Source organism: Danio rerio, chromosome 4, assembly GCF_049306965.1.
Source record: "Danio rerio strain Tuebingen ecotype United States chromosome 4, GRCz12tu, whole genome shotgun sequence".
Taxonomy (NCBI): domain Eukaryota; kingdom Metazoa; phylum Chordata; class Actinopteri; order Cypriniformes; family Danionidae; genus Danio; species Danio rerio.
In genome coordinates, this window is record NC_133179.1 from 58,560,298 (window position 1) to 58,583,419 (window position 23,122).

Consider the following 23,122-nt stretch of genomic DNA (forward strand, 5'->3'; position numbering starts at 1 on the left):
AGCTTTTTTGCTTTTGGACTATTTTCATAAAATTTCTGTTTTAAAAATGGAAGTTTTAATTGTACTTGCTCATCGAATATTTTATTGAGTTCCGCTTTAACTTCTTTGATCTTATTAAAAGTATCTGGATCTTCTTTATTACCATATTTAGTCTCTAATTCTTTAAGTTGTATATAATTCCTTATAGTATTTCCTGAAAAGCCTGTTGTATTTCCTCCAATCTATGACATATCTTTTTAGTTTTGGGATCTTTGATTTTAAATATACTCTACTCTGCCTGTTGTTTTCTTATTCTTGCTTTAACTTCTTTGATCTTATTAAAAATATTTTTTCCTTGATCCCCACATTATAAGTTTAACTCGCATAACAGCTTTAGCTGCGTCTTATAGGATACTAGGTGACACCTCTCCATTAACAGTATGTTTTAAATATTCTAATAGTTCTTTTTTTAACATATCCTACACATGTTAAATCATTTAAATGATTAGGGTTAAATCGCCAAAATGTCTTTTTGGGTTTATTGACCACGTACACTGTTAAATAGCCCCTGCTTGGTCTGAGATGTCTCTTGTTCCTATTTTACAGTCTTTTATTTTATGTTGATCTGACCCAAACTAAAATGATAAATTCTAGAGTGAGACATGTGGGCGGTAGAGAACAAAGAACATTATTTTTTAAGAGGGTATATGTCTCTCTATACATCTATTAAGCCTAATTCTTTCATCATATATATTATTTGTCTAGTTACTTGACTAATTTGCTTATTAGAAGACGAGTCCAATTTAGGCTGAAGTTGTACATTCCAGTCTCCCCCACAGATCAACGTACCTGAGGCCATCCCAATTTTTCTAATTTCTTTTGTTCTGTATCAGAAAGATGCGTCTCTTGCCAGAAGATTATCTGTTGCTTTTCTCTTTTCAATTTAGACACGAGTTTGCTTCTTATAATTACTCCATATTCCTGTTTTTGCAAAAACTATAATCAGACCTTATTGCGAAAATCACGGTGACCGGAATATGAAAAACACAAACATGAATATCTTGAACAACATAAAAAAAAACATAACTTAAAAGGTCTCCAAACCTTGAAGTCTTAAATAACTTTTTAATGTGAGCGTAAAGCCTTCATTCTCTAAAGGGCCCCTCCTTGCTGTGCCTATTGCACAAAAATGTTAACGAATATATTCAGTGCCCATATCTGGCAATATTATATTCTTGTATTTCTGGTTAGGTTTTCAAGTTAAATATTTCTACTAATTATAGCAAGGGATTTTAAGTGTATAGATTAGAATCCCTTTATGTCTTCCTACCAGTATGTTACTTAACGATTTGAGTCTTGGTGTGCTTTAATCGTTCATCTTGTGACGTTGGTCAGTTCGGTTAAATACCATTCTTCCTTCAAACGATTTAAATGTCCATCATTGGTGAATCAAGTCAAGAAGTTTTTCCAGCCTCTCAGAGTTCTTTGTTAGGATCTGTCAGGTTTTATCCTTCTTTCAAACAGAGCTAGTGTTGTCTCTTTGAAATTCACGTAGTTTTTCCCAGATCTTTGCTTGATGTTTTTCCTTACTTTTCTTCGAAGTCACTCCAACCTTTTGCCAAAGTCTTTGTTTCTCTTTCCCAGAGATTCCTATAATAGTTTCTTCTTCGCTGTTTATCAGTCCTTGTTCTTTCAGATCTCTTAAAGCCCCGTCATCGAAATGTACATGACTGCCCCGTTTTCGAGAAAGATTCTAAGTTTCGCTGGCTTATTAGTACAAAAGCCCATCTTTTCTGTTGGATCCTAGGTGGGCAGTCTTTGTCAAAGAAAATCTTTTTTTTGTTCCAGTATATTACTTTCTTCCTCCATGCAGAGCGGAGAACCAGGTCCTTCGTTTTGTATTCCAGGATGAATACCACCACTGATCTAGGGTGGCATCAGCGGGTGGTTTTGGTCCGAGTGCCTGGTGAAACTGTTGGATTTTATGGTCCAATTCGTCGAGTGACAGCTCCGTTTTGATAATTGTTTCCACCAAGTCTTGGATATTATTGCCTATGCTTCTTTCTGGGATTCTAAAGATCTGAATATTATTTCGACGAGAGCGTGTTTATAGACTTAACAGTTACTTTTGTATGTTTTCTATTATCTTAGCAACATTCTCCTCCAATTCTCCAACTCGCTGCTCCACTTCGTTGATGTTTTTTGCTGTTGCGTTTAGGTCCGTGATGAGGCCATCCAGTTTTTTTATTTCTTGCTTAAAGTTAATAAAAGTTACTTGCTTAAATCTGGTTAAATCAGATTTAATATCCATCTGGAAAGCTTTGATGTCCGTAGTTGACAGGCTATCACCTATCCCGTCCGTGTCGGATTTTTCATCTGTTGAGCTCTCGTTTTTTTTTTTTTCCAAGTTTCAATAGTGATTTTGTCCTAGCCTTTTTGCTTTTGCCCCCCTCCATATGGTTTAGGTTATTAATAATGTAAAAAGGAGGATTAATATCAGTGTGTATGGGAGCTCTCTTTCTATGCTCCTACACGTGTCGACACCATACCGGAAACCATCACATGTGTTTCTTAAGCTCCCCCGAATTAATGAAACTCTGTACACACTGATCATGACTACGGTTTCTCTCCAGTGTGAATCCTCTGGTGCCGTTTCAATTCTGCAGCTGTAATAAATGTCTTCTCACACTCCAAGCACATATACTCTCTCACATCAGTGTGGATCCTCATGTGTTTAATAAGGTATGATGATTGGTTAAAATTCTTCCCACACTGAGGGCAGGTGAATGGTTTCTCTCCAGTGTGGATCCACATGTGTAGATTAAGGTATGATGATTGGCTGAAACTCTTCCCACAATGAGTGCATGTGAATGGTTTTTCTCCGGTGTGGATATTCATGTGTCTATAAAGCGATGATAATTTGCTGAAACTCTTCCCACACTGAGTGCATGTGAATGGTTTCTCTCCAGTGTGGATCATCATGTGTTGATTAAGGGATGATGATCGGCTGAAACTCTTCCCACACTGAGTGCAAGTAAAGGGTTTCTCTCCAGTGTGGATCCTCATGTGGTGATTAAGGGATGATGATCGGCTGAAACTCTTCCCACACTGAGTGCATGTGAATGGTTTCTTTCCAGTGTGGCCAATCATGTGTTTATTAAGGGATGATGAGCAGCTGAAACTCTTCCCACACTGAGTGCAAGTAAATGGTTTCTCTCCAGTGTGGATCCTCATGTGCTGATTAAGGGATGATGATTGGCTGAAACTCTTCCCACACTGAGTGCATGTGAATGGTTTTTCTCCAGTGTGGATCCTCATGTGCTGATTAAGGTAAGATGATTTGCTGAAACTATTCCCACACTGAGTGCATGTGAATGGTTTCTCTCCAGTGTGAATCATCATGTGAGTCTTAAGTTTGCTTTTGTTTGTCAAACTCTTTCCACACTGAGTGCAGGTGACACAACTCTTGTCTCTCACTGTGAAAATACCATCAGTCTCTAAATGAGTTCTGTCCTCAATTTTGACATGATGTTCCTCCTCTTTAATCTCCTCATAGTCTTTAATTAGGTCTGAAATAAAAAAAGTTTAGTTTTTAGTAAATCATTCAAACTCTCATCAAAAGCTGAAGTAAAAAGGCACTAAAACATTGGCAACACAAGCCTTAATTTTGATGCACATTAAATGTAAAAACAGCAGATCATATTTAGATTGATCTTGTCATATTAACCTCCTGGTGTCCATTACACACATACACTTTTAAGCGGATTCTTATTTGATTGATCCCAGATTATTTTTGGTCATATTGATGAGACATCAAATTGAAAGCGGTAAAGGCACAGTTTTTTTATTTGTATATATATGCGAAATCACAACAAAACAACATGTTTTTGTAAAACTTGTAAAGCAGATGGGTAATACTTTTTCATTCTGTGCCTGACAGGTAAACCTGTTTGAAAAAAACAGCTTAATCTCTGTGAATATTTGCCTCACATACATGAGACATATCTGCATAAAGCCTTAAATTCGCACCTTTAAATGACAAATGTTCTCTGGTTTAGTAATTTGCAAGTAACAATTGCAATGCAGAATTCTAACACTTAATGGTTTCAGATCATCAAACAAATGTAAATATTAGTCAAAGATACCACAATTAAACACATCGTGCTAAATGAAGGTTTTTATTAAAAGGATAACAAAATACTGAACTACACAGACTTATGTGAAAATGTCCCCATTAAAACATAACATCACACCAACTTCAAGTTCTCTAGTCACACCCAGACCTGAGGCCTCATGTACGAAGACTTGCGTGGAAATCTTACTAAAACATTGCGTACGCACAAAGCTGTAAATGTGCGTACACAGAAAAAAATTCAGGGGCCTCATGTATCAACGCTGCGTACGCACAAAAACTTTGCGTACGCCAGGTTTCACGCTCAGAATCGCTCACGTTTGGATTTACTAACAATGAACTGAACGTGGGAATGTGCGCAGGTTCACGGCAGCTTTCTGGCAGGCGTACGCACATTTTTTGTGCGTGTCTGTTTTATTTCCAATGGCGACTCCTAGAGGCAGTTGTGTTAAATTCTTCTCTACAAAGTGTCTGAGCCTTGCAATGGCAGCTGTATGAGACGGGTTCATCTAGCAGGTATATAAGGTTTCCATACCATACAGTTGACCAGCTAAACATTAAAGCACAATTTGCAGCGGTCGCCTGTTTTCCCAATGTAATCTGAGCTATCTACTGCACGCACATTGCTATAAAGACACTATCTGAAGATAAATTTGCATGCGTGAATCAGAAACATTTCCATTCAATAAATGTGCAAATAAAATATGATGCACAAACTTATTAATGATTCCTACTTGTCTTTCTCGTGATAAATAGTGGGCAAAATCTGATATGTAGCGGGAAAAAAAGAAGAAAGAATTCATCAGACGCTGGATTCGAACCGAGTTTGTGCTTGAACGTGTCAGTACATGACCATATGCTTCTTATGAGGTGCGCCACTGAGACTGTTGCGAGTGCTGCAACATTTTACAGATATAAACCACACTATTTCTTTTTTAAATGCACTCAGTGCGATGTTCAGACCCAACTGTGTTAACCGTATCAGCTAAACTCTCCCACTCTATTTTTTTCTTTTGTTGTTAATTCCGGAGAACAAACTTGCAAATAACACCGCTTTTCTCTGGTCTACCTCCGAAAGCAGCACCTCCAATTCACATTCTGTTCAAAGTTTCTCTTTTTGTTTGATTTTGCCGTTGCTTTTTCGTTGGGTTTTCCCATTAGCATAGTCATTAGCATATTCATACGGGGGAGGAGGCAGGGAGGGGTTTTGCGCTCGTGCATGTTGCGCTCAGTTTCACGTTCATTCGGATGTACAAAAGAATATGCGTGAGATTCGGCGTACGCAGTGTTTCATACATCTGAAATTTTTTCTGCGTACGCACATTTACAGCTTTGTGCGTACGCAATGTTATAGTAAGATTTCCACGCAAGTCTTCGTACATGAGGCCCCAGATGTATGAAACACTGCGTACGCCGAATCTCACGCATATTCTTTTGTACATCCGAATGAACGTGAAACTGAGCGCAACATGCACGAGCACAAAACCCCTCCCTGCCTCCTCCCCCGTATGAATATGCTAATGACTATGCTAATGGCAAAACCCAACGAAAAAGCAAAGGCAAAATCAAGCAAAAAGAGAAACTTTGAAAAGAATGTGAATTGGAGGTGCTGCTTTCGGAGGTAGACCGGAGAAAAGCGGTGTTATTTGCAAGTTTGTTCTCCGGAATTAACAACAAAAGAAAAAAAAAAAAAGAGTGGGAGAGTTTAGCTGATGCGGTTAACACAGTTGGGTCTGAACATCGCACTGAGTGCATTTAAAAAAGAATTAGTGTGGTTTATATCCGTAAACTGTTGCAGTACTCTTAACAGTCTCAGTGGCGCACCTCGTAAGACGCATGTGATCATGTATTGACACGTTTGAGCGTGAACTCTGCTCGAATCCAGCGTCTGATGAACTCGATCTTCTTTTTTTCCCCGCTACATATCAGATTTTGCCCACTATTTATCACGAGAAAGACAAGTAGGAATCATCAATAAGTTTGTGCATCATATTTTATTTGCACATTTATTGAATGGAAATGTTTCTGATTCACGCATGCAAATTCATCTTCAGATAGTGTCTTTATAGCAATGTGCATGCAGTAGATCGCTCAGATTACATTGGGAAAACAGGCGACCGCTGCAAATTGTGCTTTAATGTTTAGCTGGTCAAATGTATGGTATGGAAACCTTATATACCTGCTAGATGAACCCGTCTCATACAGCTGCCATTACAAGGCTCAGACACTTTGTAGAGAGGAATTTAACACAACTGCCTCTAGGAGTCGCCAATGGAAATAAAACAGACACGCACAAAAAATGTGCGTACGCCAGCCAGAAAGCTGCCGTGAAGCTGCGCACATTCCCACGTTCAGTTCATTGTTAGTAAATCCAAACGTGAGCGATTCTGAGCGTGAAACCTGGCGTACGCAAAGTTTTTGTGCGTACGCAGCGTTGATACATGAGGCCCCTGATTACTACCAAACATGTTCACAATCAAGAAATTACCTAAATAGACCTGTCTAACAAAGTGAAGTAGACCAAAAGTACCTCAAAAGCTAGACATCATGTCAAAAACTAAAGACTTTTAAACACAAATAAGAAAATACTTGTGTCACGAGTAAAATTAAAAAAAAAGCTGATGACAAGAGTAACTGTAACCCAGAATAGGAGGAGAGAGCAAAAGCTTGAGGTACAGTGACAGTACCCCTTCCCTCAAGAACACCCCCTGGCATTCCCTTAAGACTCACTATGGACCTGATGATTTTTTATTCATTTATTTATTTTTTGCTCCGTCCTGCGCTTTTTTAACACAACTAATTGTCCCTTAAATGAGCATACACAGTTACTAAAGTAGTCAAATGCTTTATTATAGATCTGTGCATTGTTACATTAACATCTCTGTTATCAAACAAAACACAAAGAAATTCATTTGCTGCTCTTCACTAAATAACTATAGTACCTTTAATCAATATGAAAATACAATCAAAAGTGAAGTAGATTTTATAGCTTTATTTAATTTCTGTACAGGCCATTGATTTTAATAGGCTAAACCTATTATTTTATTATCAGTATTTTCTATAGTTTACTATGTATTCTATCATTTGAAGTTATTTGTTGTCCCATATTTTTTTACATCTCAACGTTGACAGATTAGCTATAATGTCAGCTAATGTTGTAGAAGGGCATACCTCGATCATTACTTCCTCAAGCTAATGTGTAAATATTAGATCTATTCAGCAATAATGTTAATTGCATTGGCATATATATCTGATGTTTTCCCAGCTTGTAGTAGTCAATCAAAAAGCTATTTAGTTTCTTATGACTATACACTAACAGTGGAATTTACTGCAATGTGACGGGGCGCCACCTGAAATCTTGCCTAGGGTGCCAAATTGGTTAGGGCCGGGCCTGATGTTAGTGCACCCTTAACCAGTCTGGGAGGCAGAGGAGCAGATGTAATGGGCTGCAGGGGGGAGAGAAGAATGGGTTTAATCTTAGACACCTAAAATAAAAAAACGGGTGAATGTTTTTAAACTTAGAGCTTAATTTCAGTTGAACCAACACTGGACTGAGCACCTTGATAATGGGAAATGGTCCAATGAATTTGGGTCCCAATTTACGTGGGGGAAGTCTGAGAGGAAAGTCTTTGAAAGACAACCAGACTTTCTGACCACACATGTATAGAAGGAAGCAGACACTTCATTCCTATTGCCAGTCCTTTTCTGGTGATCCTCCATGTCTAAAGGCATCTCTGAATGAACAAATGAATGAGGGAACAATGGCATCTTGTTATTGGAAAGAGAATACGCTTATTCTACACAGCCACCATTTTAAAGAACGAAAGCTAGGCTGCTGTGGGAAAAAAACATGGAAGTATAGGATCGGCACTGTAAAGATTGCAACATGCTGTGGACTACAAACCTTCAGCTGTTGCCACAATTTGTAAACCTCACTTTAATATAATTCAGTTCAGTTTAATTAAAACAATTAAGATTAGGCATCAAACTGAATTACAATCTCTTTAACAGTGGTATGCTTAAGTGTCCTCCTAGGATTCAGTTCATGGCACCAGGTAAGTTCTGTGGGGACGATTCCTTGCTACAGCCTATGTAACAGAGTGAGCGATAAAACACTATCACACCCTCGTGTTGTCTGTGATAGTATTGTCCTGGTACTGAAGTTTTAAAATCGTCCATTTCCCGCTAACATGTAGGTGCTACTGAGCGTGTTCTTAAACATCGCTGATTTGCCATAGTGTTTACTGGTGCCCACCAGAAATGACTGTGATTAAGGCCCCATTTACACTAATGTGTTTTCGTTTTAAAACGCATAAGTTTTGCTACGGTTATGCCATTCGCCCACACTATGCCGGAGTTTTCGAGCGCCGAAAACGCTGGAGAGGTTGGAGAGGTTTTCATTCTGAAACACTGCTGCTCCGTCTTAATGTGGATGGGCAAAAACGGAGACATCTGAAAATGGAGGCGGTATGAGTCTGGTATATCTTCAAAGGGAACAGTATACTTTATAACCTTATTCACATCATCCTGGCTACGCTGTTTCACTTTCTCAACAATAAAATGAGAACATGATTTAAGCAACTGCCTATTTTCATTTTGATATTAACAACTTAGCAGACAGCAGAAATGCTGAGGCGTCGGGCTGCATCTTCACTGTATGCATATTTATAATAAAACAGAGCCTATATAACATCACTGCCTCGTTTCATTTTCATCGAAACGTATCCTCTGCATTGCTAAATATCAGTTTTAATAATCAATAATAGCCATTATGAAAGTATAACGCAAAATAAGTTTATACATTATAGGAAATAAAGGCAAGCGATCAGTCAATATATGTGCTATTTATTTATTATATATATTGCTACGTGGTTCCATTAATTATTAACTTATCTTTGCGCACAGCCAAAACACGTGACCTGTGAACAAGTAATCGATTCAAAAGACCAAAGTCGGGGAATATGTTGTTAGATAAAGACAACAAGATGAATTAAATATCACGTTTAGCAAATATAGTGAGATTAGATCCAGCGGGAGATGCTTGATGAGCAGTCCACCCAGCACAGCTCTCATCTGGGTAGAAATGCTGCAGCGCTTGCCCGAGAGTGTGTGTGTGTGGTCACGTGATGTGCGTTTTCAGTGTTTTGGTATGGACGGAGAGCAGTTCAGAAACACTAGGTAAAGCGGTAGTGTGGGCGCGGATCGTTTTCTTTCTAAAACGCCGTTTTTATACTAAAACCCACTAGTATAAACGAGGCCTAAGATATACAGCAGGTACAAAATTTTCCTGTGTGGCTTCAGGCGATACTTCCGGGCATCACCAGCCTGCTCTAGGGGAACGAGACAGGGCTGCCCTCTGTCCCCTGTGCTCTTTGACATTGCCATCAAACCTCTTGCAACCATATTAATGAACTCTGATGGCTTGCAAGGAATTTTTAGAGCGGGACAAGAACATAAGCTCCTGCTATATCGGATGATCTTCTTCTTTTTCTGTCAAATCCAGATACATGTATTCTAAGAGCTCTTACAACAATTTCAGAATTTGGAAATGTTTCTGGATACAAAGTCAATCTAGCAAAGTTTTTTTTTTCCCCAATCAATGGTAGAGCACAGAAAATGTCCTTCCAATCCTTTCCATTTTCAGTAAGTCCTGATAAATTTGTATATCTGGGTGTGAGTGTGACACGCAAATATAAGGATTTGTTCAATAATAATTTTAAAACGACATTAGACAAAGCCAAATGAGACATGACGTGGTGGTCAACACTTTATTTTTGGCTGGGAAGATCAACTCTATTAAAATGACAATACTACCAAGATTTCTGTTTCTATTTCAGACCGTGCCTGTTTTTATTCCCAAGTCATTTTTCATTTAAATAATTGTATTTCTACTCGCATAAGAAAGGAACTCCTAAAAAGAAAAAAGGAAGAGGGTGGATTGAAATGCCAATTTCTAATACCATTATTGGGTGCCCAATTTACACAAACTGATATTCTGGTTTTCCAACATCTGTAATGATGAGGGCCCACTTTGGTTACTTATGGAACAGTACACGTCTAATCCAGTGTCTTTACGCTCAATACTTTGTGCTCCGATTTCAGTGAGTAAACAATATTCTACGAATAACCCAGTTATTAATGGATCACTCAGAACATGGTCACAATTCAGACTTCACTTTAATAATAAACAAGCATTGCCTTCTGCTCCCATTTTGTTAAATCCATTATTTCTTCCCTTTCTTATAGATTCAGCATCCCAATTATGCTCTAGGAAGGGAGTTAACTGTGTTAAGGACCTGTTTAAAGATGCCATATTATCTCATTTCAACAGTTAAGAACAGACATTGAAATTCCACAGTCTAATTTTTTAGGTACCTTCAGGTCCGTAGTTTTATTAAAAAACACTTTTCTCCTTCACTAAACCAACCAGAAGCATGCTGGATAGATGATTTGGTAAATATGGAGCCATACCAAAGGGGTAATATGTCCATGTTATATGAAGTGATCCAAAGAACTGCCTCCCCTTCCCTAAATTGTATAAAGCAAAAATGGGAAGATGAACTGGGACTAGAAATATCAGATACAGCCTGGCAGTATGCCATAGAACTGGTACACTCATCTTCTGTATGTATTAGACATGGTCTTTTTCAGTTGAAGGTGCTTTAAAGGCTTCACCTATCTAGGAGCAAGCTGATTTGGATTTATACCTTCCAATCTATCTCAGCATGAATCAACGTTTATCCTTTCCTCATCATCTTGTTTCTCATTATTTTTGATCATTTGAATGAGTATTTATCCTTGAAATGATTTTAACTAAGGAATAAGTTAAACACACTGCTTAATATAAGAATGTTCAGTGCATTTGCCTGTCTCTTTATAACTATTTTCAGGAGCCACCAAGTCCACTAAGTCAGATGTCACGGAGACCTTGATTGGAACTGAGGGCTGAGGACTGGAAACAACTGTTTCCATAGTTATAAAAGTGATTTTACGGTTTTTAAGGTTAATTCTTTTGAAGTGATTCCACTTTTTATGTAGATAGACACTGTGTGTAGTGAGGATGTTGTAGCAGACTGTTGATGGAAACAATCTTGAACCAGTTTGATAACAGCTGAACGTACAAGAAAAAATTGAATTATTTTATTTCGGTCGTCCAACTGTTTCTAGAAAGACTTACGTTTTTAAAAAACTTGAATCTTCTCTGGGCAAATTACAGTTGCAACACTCATCCTTTATAAATTCTCCTTCAGTGAAGGGTTTCCTGTGTTCTGCACCAGTGTAAGAGCTGAAGACCTGATGCTTTGTTTCATAATGTCTTTTAATATTATATTCCTTCATTACTGCAACTGATTTCTGGCAAATTAAACAGATACATTTCCCGCTGACCTCTGTGAAGAAATATTCTTTGCCCCAACGTGGCTGAAACTTCTTGCACTGACTGTTGATTTTCCTTTTTCTTGGTGCGCCATGTCTCGCCAAAATGTGATTATCACTTATGTTTCCTTCAGTTTGGTCGGTTAGTTTTACTTCATTACAGGAAGTAATGCCTAATTGAAGGTGTGTAATAGCGACACCCAGTGGTTATTTGAATTACGTTTATTTTTGTATAGCGGGCCAGATTCTATTAATATTTATAAAAAGCCTCGCGGGCCGCCACAAAACTGATTGCGGGCCCCAGATGGCCCGTGGGCCGTAGTATGGACACCCCTGGTCAAGAGGATGTCTGACTTTTATGCTTAACATACGGTTCAGAATTGTACGCACAAACCCCATGTGGAAATGTTCCTAGTCTATCTGTGTTTTAACCATTCAGGTTAGAACATCTATATGTATGATGCAATTACTGACATTATGTGAGAGTATAATTGTTATTTATTGGTGATTGTAAGCAGAGCGGCCTAGGAACTCATTGCGAGTGTTGAAGCTGGCTTCTGCTGATGTAACTGCAAACTTTCTTCAGTAAACTTGATTTATTTAATTTAAATCTTTAATTCCGGCTCTTCTTAATCTGACAGACTGGTCATTCTTTGGGTCAAACTGTATAACATCCCTACAAGGGTCGGATTCATCTTGCCCCGGATGTGGTTTGGAGCCAGCAGATCTGATGTTCTGGGGATGCCCTAGATTACATACATTTTGGGCCAATATTTTTAGATCATTTTCATCTATATGTAATAAAGATATGGATCCTAATCCTTTGACCTCAATTTTGGTACAGTGCCAGAAGAAATGCACCTGTCAACTAATCACGCAGAAATCATTGCCTTTTCTTCTTAATTGACCAGACACCTGATTCTTCTCAGGTAAAAAAAAACAAACCCGCCATCCCACAGACATTGGATATTAAAAATGTTATCACATCTTAAACTCAAGCACCTTGAGCACACCATACGAGGTTCTACAAAAAATTTTTATGAGGTTTGACAGCCTTTCCTATCTTACATTAAACGCTCATGGGTTATTATATTCTAAGTGAGAAAACGGTCACACTATTTGCTCTACAAACTAGTGTGTTCATGACTATACAAAGAAAAATAATTAAATTAGAAAATATGACATCAAGCAGCATTAGGCATGGGCCAGTATAAGATTCGAATTCTAATAACCTTGAATAAAAATATCACGGTTTTACAGTACTGTGATTACTGCTCTAAAATTTGTTCTTTTAAATGTCTGGGTAAAAAAAAAAAAAAAAAAAAACTTGTTCCCCTTTAAACACAATATTTTTTAATTTGAGAAACTTTTACAATATTTTGGAGCAGTAAACATGCCAGGCTGAATAATACTAAAGAATCATTGACTTCTGCTGTCTTCATTAGTTTCAAAAACACAGATTTCTTTACGATTTAAAACTGAATTTTTGGATAGGAAAGGCATCTTTGGATATCTTTTCTGCTGGAGATACTGTTGTCCTAAAAAACTAAATGTAAAAAAAACCTTACATATAGGAATGGTACAGCAGAAAATATGGGTGTTTTTTCAAACCTCAACCTTTTTTTAAACCACGGTATACCTTGTAAACGGTTATCGTCCAATGCCTAAGCAGCATAACGCTGTTTTTAGGATCTAAAGCAAAAAGATTCCAATGGCGACGCCTGCTGGTACATGAAGAAATTGGTCAATACTGATGAACTACACTCAAATGTTTGCATATCATCAGCATGCTGTAATCCATTTCTTAAGCGGCAAAACTCATTTTTAGACTAGTTTGTTGGCCAGTTGTAGTCAGTGCAATGCTAAACGTTATTGTTCCACTATAATTTGTTCATTTTGCCTCCTGTCATCCCACAATTAATTATTTTAGTTTCCATTTTATTTAGCATATTTCAAATCAAGGTCATCCACTTTTTCTGACATACGTTAAATCAGGGTTTCTACAGGTGTCACCTGTAGATGTAGTCAAATTTAATGTCAAATTTAAGACATTTTTAAGACCATTATGAATTAAATTTTAGACTAAGGAATTTTTCAAATGGCACGGATGAAAAAGATTTTTATTTGTCCTATCAAAAAACATTTTAATATAATATATTAAATAATACAATAATAAATCAATAATAATAATAAAATACTTTAGATATTTCTTAGCAAAAGATCTTAAATATTGTGTAAAAACAAGAGAGCTCAAATATAAACTTTCTTTAAAATGAAAAACAAATGAACAAATGTTTTAAAAACTAAAATAAAGTAAATCTATGCACAACAATCTGTCCAGGGGTCTGTTCTTCGTACGTTGATCACTCTGTTAGCTGGATTTGGTTATTGACGATCTTAAAAACTGATCCGAGAGTTGTTGTCATAGCAACAGTTCTGGTAGCTCAAACCTGGTCGCGAGCAGATTCAATTCAAATAAAAAACAAATCAAATGAACAAATGTTTAAAAAGTTTTAAAAACCATAATAAACTAAATCTATGCACAAAAATCTGTCCAGGTCAATGTCCTCAGCAGTACTTACCATTGTGATAAACAGAGTTAAAATGTCCTCTTTTTTTATTAAAAAGTTAAAAGTTTTATTGAGATGGATTGTTGGGGATTGTGAGGGTTTTAGCCAGATTGGGTAACAAAACATGAACAAAGGAAAATGAAGGCTTGTTTAAAAAAAGATTTAAGACCTACAGCACAATATTTCAGAAAATTCAAGACTTTTTAAGGCCTAAAATTTTTATTTTGGAATTTAAGACATTTTAATACCCAGCGGAAACCAACTATTGTTATAATAATGTAGTTTTAACTCAGATGATATCTGTGAGAACTAGTAACAACTACAAAAACATAACATGGTTTAAACTCATAAAGAAGTTGATGAAAAAAAGGCAATTGTGATCAACATGACATGCAAATGGAAAGTACAGAGCCAACACCATCAAAGTAATAGCAGATATCTTCTATGAAAATACTGTAGGTCAAACATCGTCAGCTCAGTTAAACCTGTTTTTAATTTATTGTTTTTATTTATTTTATATAGCGACAGTGCTCAAGGGCGCTTTGCAAACAGAAAGAGAACAAGAAAAGCAATAATCTTAAGAAGGTAGTGAAAATAGGAGACTAATAATACATACAATAATGACAAAAGACATGAGAACAAGTGACTAAAGAAACTCATTCCTGTCTTTTAACGAGTGCTTAAGTGCATTTAGGAGAACTAGGCAGCACACTCAGGGCTGCAAGATGGATTTAATTTAGTATTCTTATTATTAAAATATATCTGAATGAAGATCAAATGACTGAGTTGGTCTTTGAGAATAAAAACCAACCTGTTTGTTCCTGCAGATCTTCCTGTTTGACTGTAAATGTTTCTTCAATCTTCACATCTTCACTCTCCTCTTTAATAAACGCCATCTTTATAACAGTGTGGAGATCAGTCGCTTCAGCAGGAGTTTCTCTCTGCGTTTAAACACTTTATCCTGTTTAAAATAAAATAAAAACTATAAAATGTCCTGTTTAAAATAATTAAAACAATGAACAGAAACAAAATAACGTCTCTTCAGCACTTGCATCAACAGTTTATTTACATGACAGTAATTAACAAAAAGAAATCAGGTTAGTCTGAGCAGGACACAGCTGATTAAAACTAGTACTCCATTTCTTGTATATAGTGATGTACCCTTAGAATGGAATGACATTATGCTATTTAATAAACTAAACCTTCATTAAACACTTATTACACACATTTCTGTTGCTTTATTCAAACAATAGCTCTCATTACTGTAAAATAGTACTTCGTTGTATAAAGGGTAAAATAATGTTGTCAACAGCAGGTACATAATTTAGCATCAGATGAAAAACCTGAAGCTTTAATCAATCGCTTTATATTTATGTAAATGTTTTAAAACAAACCTTTCTCCAGCTGAATCCAGCACAAGAGCGGCGCAACCTTATGATGTCACACGCCACGCCAAAATAAAAGTCTTTTGTTTAGTTTTTTTGCCACTCACTGTCGCAGTCATGACTTTTTGATACATTTGTCCCTCGTTTTTTACTTTACACTTGTGCTCTCTCTCTCTCTCTCTCTCTCTCTCTCTCTCTCACACACACACACACACACACACACACACACACACACACACACACACACACACACACACACAATCACACAGATGTTCAGTGTTTGAAGTTGATCTAAACATTTTAAAACAACTTTAAAAAACGTTTTTAGGGTCATTATCACTAAGTGCCTTTGAGACATCACAATAAAAAAAAAATATTTTAAATTTATTAAAAGTTTAGGATTTTTAATTCAACCACATAGTTGTTGTATTAGACTGTAAGAAATTAATGTTGGTCAAGCTCCTGCACTTTTTACAATTAATCTACAAACAGAAAAACAGCAAACAAACCTCAAATTGTGTCAACACTGTCAAGGACAAATTCAAAGTATATCTTCATTTCAGTGTGATTATTAAATGTGTATTTTCAGAAAGGTAATGTGTCCCTTTACAAACCCAACTTTATAGATTATTTTAAAACAATCTATTTGTCATAATGAAATATTGGACAAAACATTGTTTTCCAGATAAAATATTCAATCGTTGCACATTATTTTTTAAAATGTAAACCCAAGATTTATAATATTTTGTCAAACTTTCAAACAATGTTAACTGGCCCTTATTGGTTAATTAAGAAACCACACAAGATGTTTTGCTGAGGTTATAAATAATTTGTTCATTTTCATAAAATTTGAACATACGTTGTCGTGTGACATTCAGCAACTGTGAGACGGCTGAAGGATTCGGATTTCTGCTTTCCAATCCGTCTCATCATGGACCACCGTTTATCCTTTTCATCATCCTGTTTCTCAGTATTTAACTGTGAATTGATTTTAACTAATGAATAAGTTAAAACTGCTTACTGTAAGAATGTTCTGTGTCCTTGTTTCTCTTTTTGCCTGTCGATTTTAACTTTGTTTTCAGGAGACACACAAACCAGGTCATAGGTCATGGAGATCTCTCTCTCTCCCCATCTGTTCCTATGAATGGAGGTCCAATACAGAGGAGAAGAACACACCAGTTTTATTGTCCTGATATATTGCCTATAATTTTATAGCTGTTTGATTGATTTTTTTTTTGTGTATAATTAATAGTAATGTAATTCCTTTTTGTGTGGAGACAGACTGTGTGTAGCCAAGATATTGTTGCAGACTGTTGATTGAACCAGCCTGATAACACATCTGAACGTACAAGAAACGTCCTTGAGTTTTTAACACAGATGGTCGTTTGTGTCTATTGTTTTCCTGGTTTAGCTTTTTACAGGTCGGAGATTAGCTTCTAATAACTTAGGGCGACCTCACCTCTAGGCATCAGGTCGCCACCCATATCTGGAGACAGATACAATGCTTTCTTTGACGCACACATTAAGGCCATCCATATCTGGAAGTAGATACTATGTTTCTTTGACGCATGTATTTAGAATTGTCTATTTCTGTTGTAACCAATGAGAACTGTTTACCTGGATCCCACCCTTTCTGGACTTGTGTAAAGAGTATAATTGTTCGATTGTTGAGACTGTAAGCAGAGCGGCCTAGGAACTCCTTGCGAGTGTTGAAGCTGGCTTCTGCGGAATGAAACTGCAAACTATCTTCAGTAAACTTAATTTATTTTTTTTAAATCTCTGACTCCGGCTCTTCTTCATCTACCAGACTGGTCATTCTTTGGGTTAAACTGTAAACTATCCCTACAACATTAATAATATAATAACATGAATACTGAAACGGTTCAGGTGTTTTAGAATGACCAAAACAACATTTCAGATGTTTATAATGTTCTCAGCCTGCTGGTTGGTGCATTCACACACATTTTCATCATCATATGATCTCTTATAACAAACCTTTTTAAACACACATACTGGAATTTGTTCAGTAAAAGTGCTTGCGTTGTTTACGTAAGTTTATCTTCTCTTATCGAATAAAAAGTTTGTCCTACTCAGTTATGCGCATGTTTTTTATGCCAATATTTCAAAAGTTATGTGCATCATGACGTTTCCATCAACCAATTTTTTATGCTCATAGGCTACCCAAAATGGGCATAGAAATAGGTGGCTGGAAATGTACGGCTAAGCGAGAAATACCGCTTCATCTTTTAAAAAGGGGAGGAGACCGACAGAAAACTCTCTTTCAGAGACAGGCTTGACTTACCCTGCTTTCTCGAAATTGACAAACCAGCCATTTTGAAACGGAAAACCCAGAGTTTCTCTCATTTCAGGGTTAAAATACTTTACACTTATCCTTCTTTCTGGAACAGGGCCCCAATCTCATATGCTATTGTTTTGCAACTTCAGTTGCCTATTGGAGAAATGACCAGGAATAATAAACGTCAGAAAATGGTCACACTACTTGCTCTGCAAACAAGTGTGTTTATGTCTGTACAAAGAAAAATAAAATAAGAAAATATGACGTTGCAACATCAAGCAGCAATAGGCATGGGCCAGTATAAGATTCGGCTTCATGGTACTGTGATTACTGCTCTAAAATATATTATTTTAAATGTCTGGGTAAAAAACAAACATTTTTTCCTCTTTGAACACAAAACATTTTCTTTTGAGAAACTTTTAAATTATTTTAGAGCAGTAAACATGTCAGGCTAAATCGTTCAATTGAATCCTTGACTTCTGCTGTCTTCATTTGTTTCATAAACACAGATTTCTTTACAATTTAAAACAGCATCTTTGGATATCGTTTCTGCTGGAGATACTGTTGTCCTGAAAAACTTAAAACAAAATGTAAAAAAAAAAAAAAAAAAAACTTACATATACCGATTAACGGTACAGCAGAAAATATTGGCAGTTTTAAAACCTTGACTTTGTTCAAACTGCATTATACTTTAAAAATGGTTATTGTCCCATGCCTCAGCAGCACAACACTGTTTTTAGGATCTAAAAATGTATTCTTTAAAAAAAGTCTCAAGCAAAAAGATTCTAATGGCGCCGCCTGCTGGTACATGAAGAATATGGTCAATATTCTGACGAACTTTACACTCAAATGTTTGCATATTATCAGCATGCTGTAATCCATTTCTTAAGCAGCAAAAGTTATTTTAGACTAGTTTGTTGGCCAGTTGTAGTCAGTGCAATGCTAAACGTTATTGTTCCACTATAATTTGTTTGTTTTGTCTCACGTCGTCCCACAACAACAACATATAGTTTAGAATACTGTACAATGTTTTATAATAATAATTAATTATTTTAGTGTCCATTTCATTCAGCATATATTAAAATAAGGGCATCCACATTTCTGACATACTTTAAATCAGGGTTTCTGCAGGTTTCACCAAGTTAAATTTAAGACTTTTAAAGACATTTTTAAGACCATTATGAATGAAATTTTAGATTAAGGAATTTTTCAAATGCCCCAGATGAAAAAGATTTTTATTTGTCCTATCAAAAAATATTACAATTTTATACATTTAATGATACTATAATAAATTAATAATAATGTTAAAATATTTTAGATATTTCTTAGCAAAAAATCTTAAATATTGCGTTAAAACAAGAGAGCTCGACTAGGATCCACACACTTTTTTCCAAAATAAACTTTCTTTAAAATAAAAAACAAATAAACAAAAGTTTTAAAAACTATAATAAACTAAATCTATGCACAACAATCTGTCCAGAACGGTCTGTCCTGGTAATTAGTTATTATAATAATGATTTAATTCTGCATACTATCAGTGAGAACTAGTAACAACTACTACAAACAAGTTTAAACCCATAAAGAAGTTCATGAAAAAAAGGGAATTGTGATCAATGTGACATATGCAAATGGAAAGTACTAAGCCAACACTATCACTGTAATAGCAGATATCTTCTATGAGAATACTGTAGGTCAAATATCCTCAACTCAGTTAAACTTTAATTTGTTGTTTTTATTTATTTTATATAGCGCCAGTGCTCAAGGACACTTTACAAACAGTAGAAGAACAAGAAAAGCAATAACCTTAAGAAGGTAGAGAAAATGGGAGACTAATAATACATAAAATAATGACAAAAGACATGAGAACAAGTGACAAATGAAACTCATTCCTGTCTTTCAATGAGTGCTTATGTGCATTTAGGAGAACTAGGCAGCATACTCAGGGCTGCAAGATGGATTTAATTTATTATTCTTATTATTAAAATATCTAAATGAGAATCAAATGACTGAGTTGGTCTCTGAGAATGAAAACCAACCTGTTTGTTCCTGCAGATCTTCCTGTTTGACTGTGAATGTTTCTTCAATCGTCACATCTTCACTCTCCTCTTTAATAAACGCCATCTTTATAACAGTGTGGAGATCAGTCGCTTCAGCAGGAGTTTTTCTCTGTGTTTGGACACTTTATCCTGTTTAAAATTAACAAAACAATAAAAATGTCCTGTTTAAAAAAATAAAACAATGAACAGAATCAAAATAACTTCTCTTCAACACTTGCTTCAGCAGTTTCTTTATATGAGAGTCATTAACAAACAGAAATCAGGTAAGTCTGAGCAAGAAACAATAGCCACAAATGAGTTGATTAAGTACTCTATTTCTTATATATAGTGATGTTCTGTTCTGTTCTGTTCCTTCTGTCTCTCAACATCCACATTACTCCTGAGCCGCCACACACTCCAACACTGGTTACCTTTCGCAGAAACCTACGATCTCTCTCACCCAATAGACTATCCACCATTGTTTCAGACTCTCTTCCTCCATCTTGCAAACTCTCTGCACTTGATACGAACAGTGCCACTGATACACTCTGCTCCACACTAGCATCATGTCTTGACCGATTATATCCTCTTGCATCCAGACCAGCCCGTGCCATTCCTCCTGCACCCTGGCTCTCGGATGCTAACCTATTGCACCACAGAGACTTAGGGAAAGGTAACCTACAGTGGTAGAAAGGCGTAACTCTGTATCAAAAGGTCTGCTATATGAACCCTAATGTAAGTTTGCTGTAAGAGAGAGAAAAGTAACAGAAACGCCCAACGTGGGGCTCGAACCCACGACCCTGAGATTAAGAGTCTCATGCTCTACCGACTGAGCTAGCCGGGCCGATGCAAAGCTCTTTCAAGAGCTAGACACCGTTTTCAGTAACACCTTCCCCACCCGTGACAATGTTCTGCTAAATCCTGATTTCATCTTGTAACGCTGGACAGAATGTGGCCCAGGATATGTGCCCAGTGCACATGTTAGCAGTTGCAAGGCAGCAAAATGCCTAATTCATCCCTGGGTGGGCTTGAACCACCACCCTTTCAGCTAACAGCCAAACTCGCTAACCTTTTGCGCCACAGAGACTTAGTAAGAGGTCACCTACAGTGGTAGAAAGGCGGAACTTTGTTTCAAAAGGTCTGCTATATGAACCCTAATGAAAGTTTGCTGAAAGAGAGAGAGGCAACAGAAACACTCAACGTGGGGCTCGAACCCACGACCCTGAGATTAAGGTTTTCATACGCTACCAACTGAACTAGACGAGCTGATGAGGAGTCCTTTCAAGAACTAGACACAGTTTACAGTTACACCTTCCCTACCCGTGACAATCTTCTGCTAAATCCTGATTTCATCTTGTAACGCTGGACAGAATGTGGCCCAGGATATATGCCCAGTGCACATGTTAGCAGTTGCAAGGCAGCAAAATGCCTAATTCGTCCTTGGGTGGGCTTGAACCACCAACCTTTCAGTTAACAGCCGAACGCGCTAACCTATTGCGCCACAGAGACTTAGTAAGATGTCACCTACAGTGGTAGAAAGCCGGAACTTTGTTTCAAAAGGTCTGCTATTTGCAACCTAATGTAAGTTTGCTGAGAGAGGCAACAGAAACACCCAACGTGGGGCTCGAACCCACGACCCTGAGATTAAGGGTCTCATGGTCTACCGACTGAACTAGCTGAGCTGATGAGGAGTCCTTACAAGAGCTAGACACCGTTTACAGTAATACCTTCCCTACCTGTGACAATCTTCTGCTAAATCCTGATTTCATCTTGTAACGCTGGACAGAATATGGCCCAGGATATATGCCCAGTGAAACTCTTAGCAGTTGCAAGGCAGCAAAATGCCTAATTCGTCCCTGGGTAGGCTTGAACCACCAACCTTACAGTTAACAGCCGAACGTGCTAACCTATTGCGCCACAGAGACTTAGTAAGAGGTCACATACAGTGGTAGAAAGGCGGAACTTTGTTTCAAAAGGTCTGCTTTATAAACCCTATTGTAAGTTTGCTGAGAGAGAGAGAGAGAGAGGCAACAGAAACACCCAACGTGGGGCTCCAACCCACGACCCTGAGATTAAGAGTCTCATGCTCTACCGACTAAACTAGCTGAGCTGATGAGGAGTCCTTACAAGAACTAGACACCGTTTTCAGTAACACCTTCCCTACCCGTGACAATCTTCTGCTAAATCCTGCTTTCATCTTGTAACGCTGGACAGAATGTGGCCCAGGATAAATGCCCAGTGCACGTGTTAGCAGTTGAAAGGCAGCAAAATGCCTAATTCGTCCCTTGGTGGGCTTGAACCACTAACCCTTCAGTTATCAGCCGAACGCGCTAACCAATTGCGCCACAGAGACTTAGTAAAATGTCACCTACAGTGGTAGAAAGGCGTAACTTTGTTTCAAAAGCTCTGCTATATAAACCTTAATGAAAGTTTGCTGAGAGAGAGAGAGGCAACAGAAACACCCAATGTGGGGCTCGAACCCACGACCCTGAGATTAAGAGTCTCATGCTATACCGACTGAACTAGACGAGCTGATGAGGAGGCCTTTCAAGAGCTAGACACCATTTACTGTAATACCTTCCCTACCCGTGTCAACCTTCTGCTAAATCCTAATTTCATTTTTTAACGCTGGACAGAATGTGGCCCAGGATATATGCCCAGTGCACGTGTTAGCAGTTGCAAGGCAGCAAAATGCCTAATTCGTCCCGGGGTGGGCTTGAACCACCAACCTATCAGTTAACAGCCTACAAGCTAACCTATTGCGCCACAGATACTTATGGAAAGGTAACCTACAGTGGTAGAAAGGCGTAACTCTGTATCAAAAGGTCTGCTATATGAACCCTAATGTAAGTTTGCTGTAAGAGAGAGAGAAAAGTAACAGTAACGCCCAATGTGGGGCTCGAACCCACGACCCTGAGATTAAAAGTCTCATGCTCTACAGACTGAGCTAGCCGGGCCAATGCAAAGCTCTTTTAAGAGCTAGACACCGTTTTCAGTAACACCTTCCCTACCCGTGACAATCTTCTGCTAAATCCTGATTTCATCTTGTAACGCTGGACAGAATGTGGCCCAGGATATATGCCTAGTGCACATGTTAGCAGTTGCAAGGCAGCAAAATGCCTAATTCGTCCCTGGGTGGGCTTGAACCACAAACCTTTCAGTTAACAGCCGAACGCGCTAACCGATTGCGCCACAGAGACTTAATAATATGTCACTTACAGTGGTAGAAAGGCGGAACTTTGTTTCAAAAGGTCTGCTATATGAACCCTAATGAAAGTTTGCTGAGAGAGAGAGAGAGGCAACAGAAACACCCAACGTGGGGCTCGAACCCACGACCCTGAGACTAAGGT

At 37.5% G+C, this 23,122-nt stretch overlaps 2 protein-coding genes and 3 non-coding genes across 6 annotated transcripts in view; 1 reads left to right on the plus strand and 4 right to left on the minus strand.

Annotated features, from left to right (window-relative positions):
- Positions 1-23,122, plus strand: part of LOC100537530 (uncharacterized) — an 858,077-nt gene that overhangs the window by 199,974 nt on the left and 634,981 nt on the right. The window lies entirely within an intron of this gene.
- On the minus strand, positions 1,087-19,924 carry LOC137491107 (uncharacterized). Of its 2 annotated transcripts, XM_068220200.2 has the most exons (3): positions 15,450-15,491; positions 14,867-15,016; positions 1,087-3,548 (listed from the first exon to the last, which is right to left on the minus strand). In XM_068220200.2, exons 2-3 carry the CDS (start codon positions 14,949-14,951, stop codon positions 2,596-2,598), a joined length of 1,038 nt encoding a protein of 345 aa, XP_068076301.1. In that variant the 5' UTR covers positions 14,952-15,016; positions 15,450-15,491; the 3' UTR covers positions 1,087-2,595. The 2 variants fall into 2 exon arrangements, with proteins under 2 accessions (XP_068076301.1, XP_073804908.1); XM_073948807.1 differs by lacking the exons at positions 14,867-15,016; positions 15,450-15,491 and adding an exon at positions 19,773-19,924.
- trnak-cuu (transfer RNA lysine (anticodon CUU)) lies at positions 20,544-20,616 on the minus strand. The gene has a single exon. It is a non-coding gene; the product is annotated as a tRNA-Lys (tRNA).
- On the minus strand, positions 22,052-22,125 carry trnai-gau (transfer RNA isoleucine (anticodon GAU)). Its single transcript has one exon. It is a non-coding gene; the product is annotated as a tRNA-Ile (tRNA).
- Positions 22,657-22,729, minus strand: trnak-uuu (transfer RNA lysine (anticodon UUU)). Its single transcript has one exon. It is a non-coding gene; the product is annotated as a tRNA-Lys (tRNA).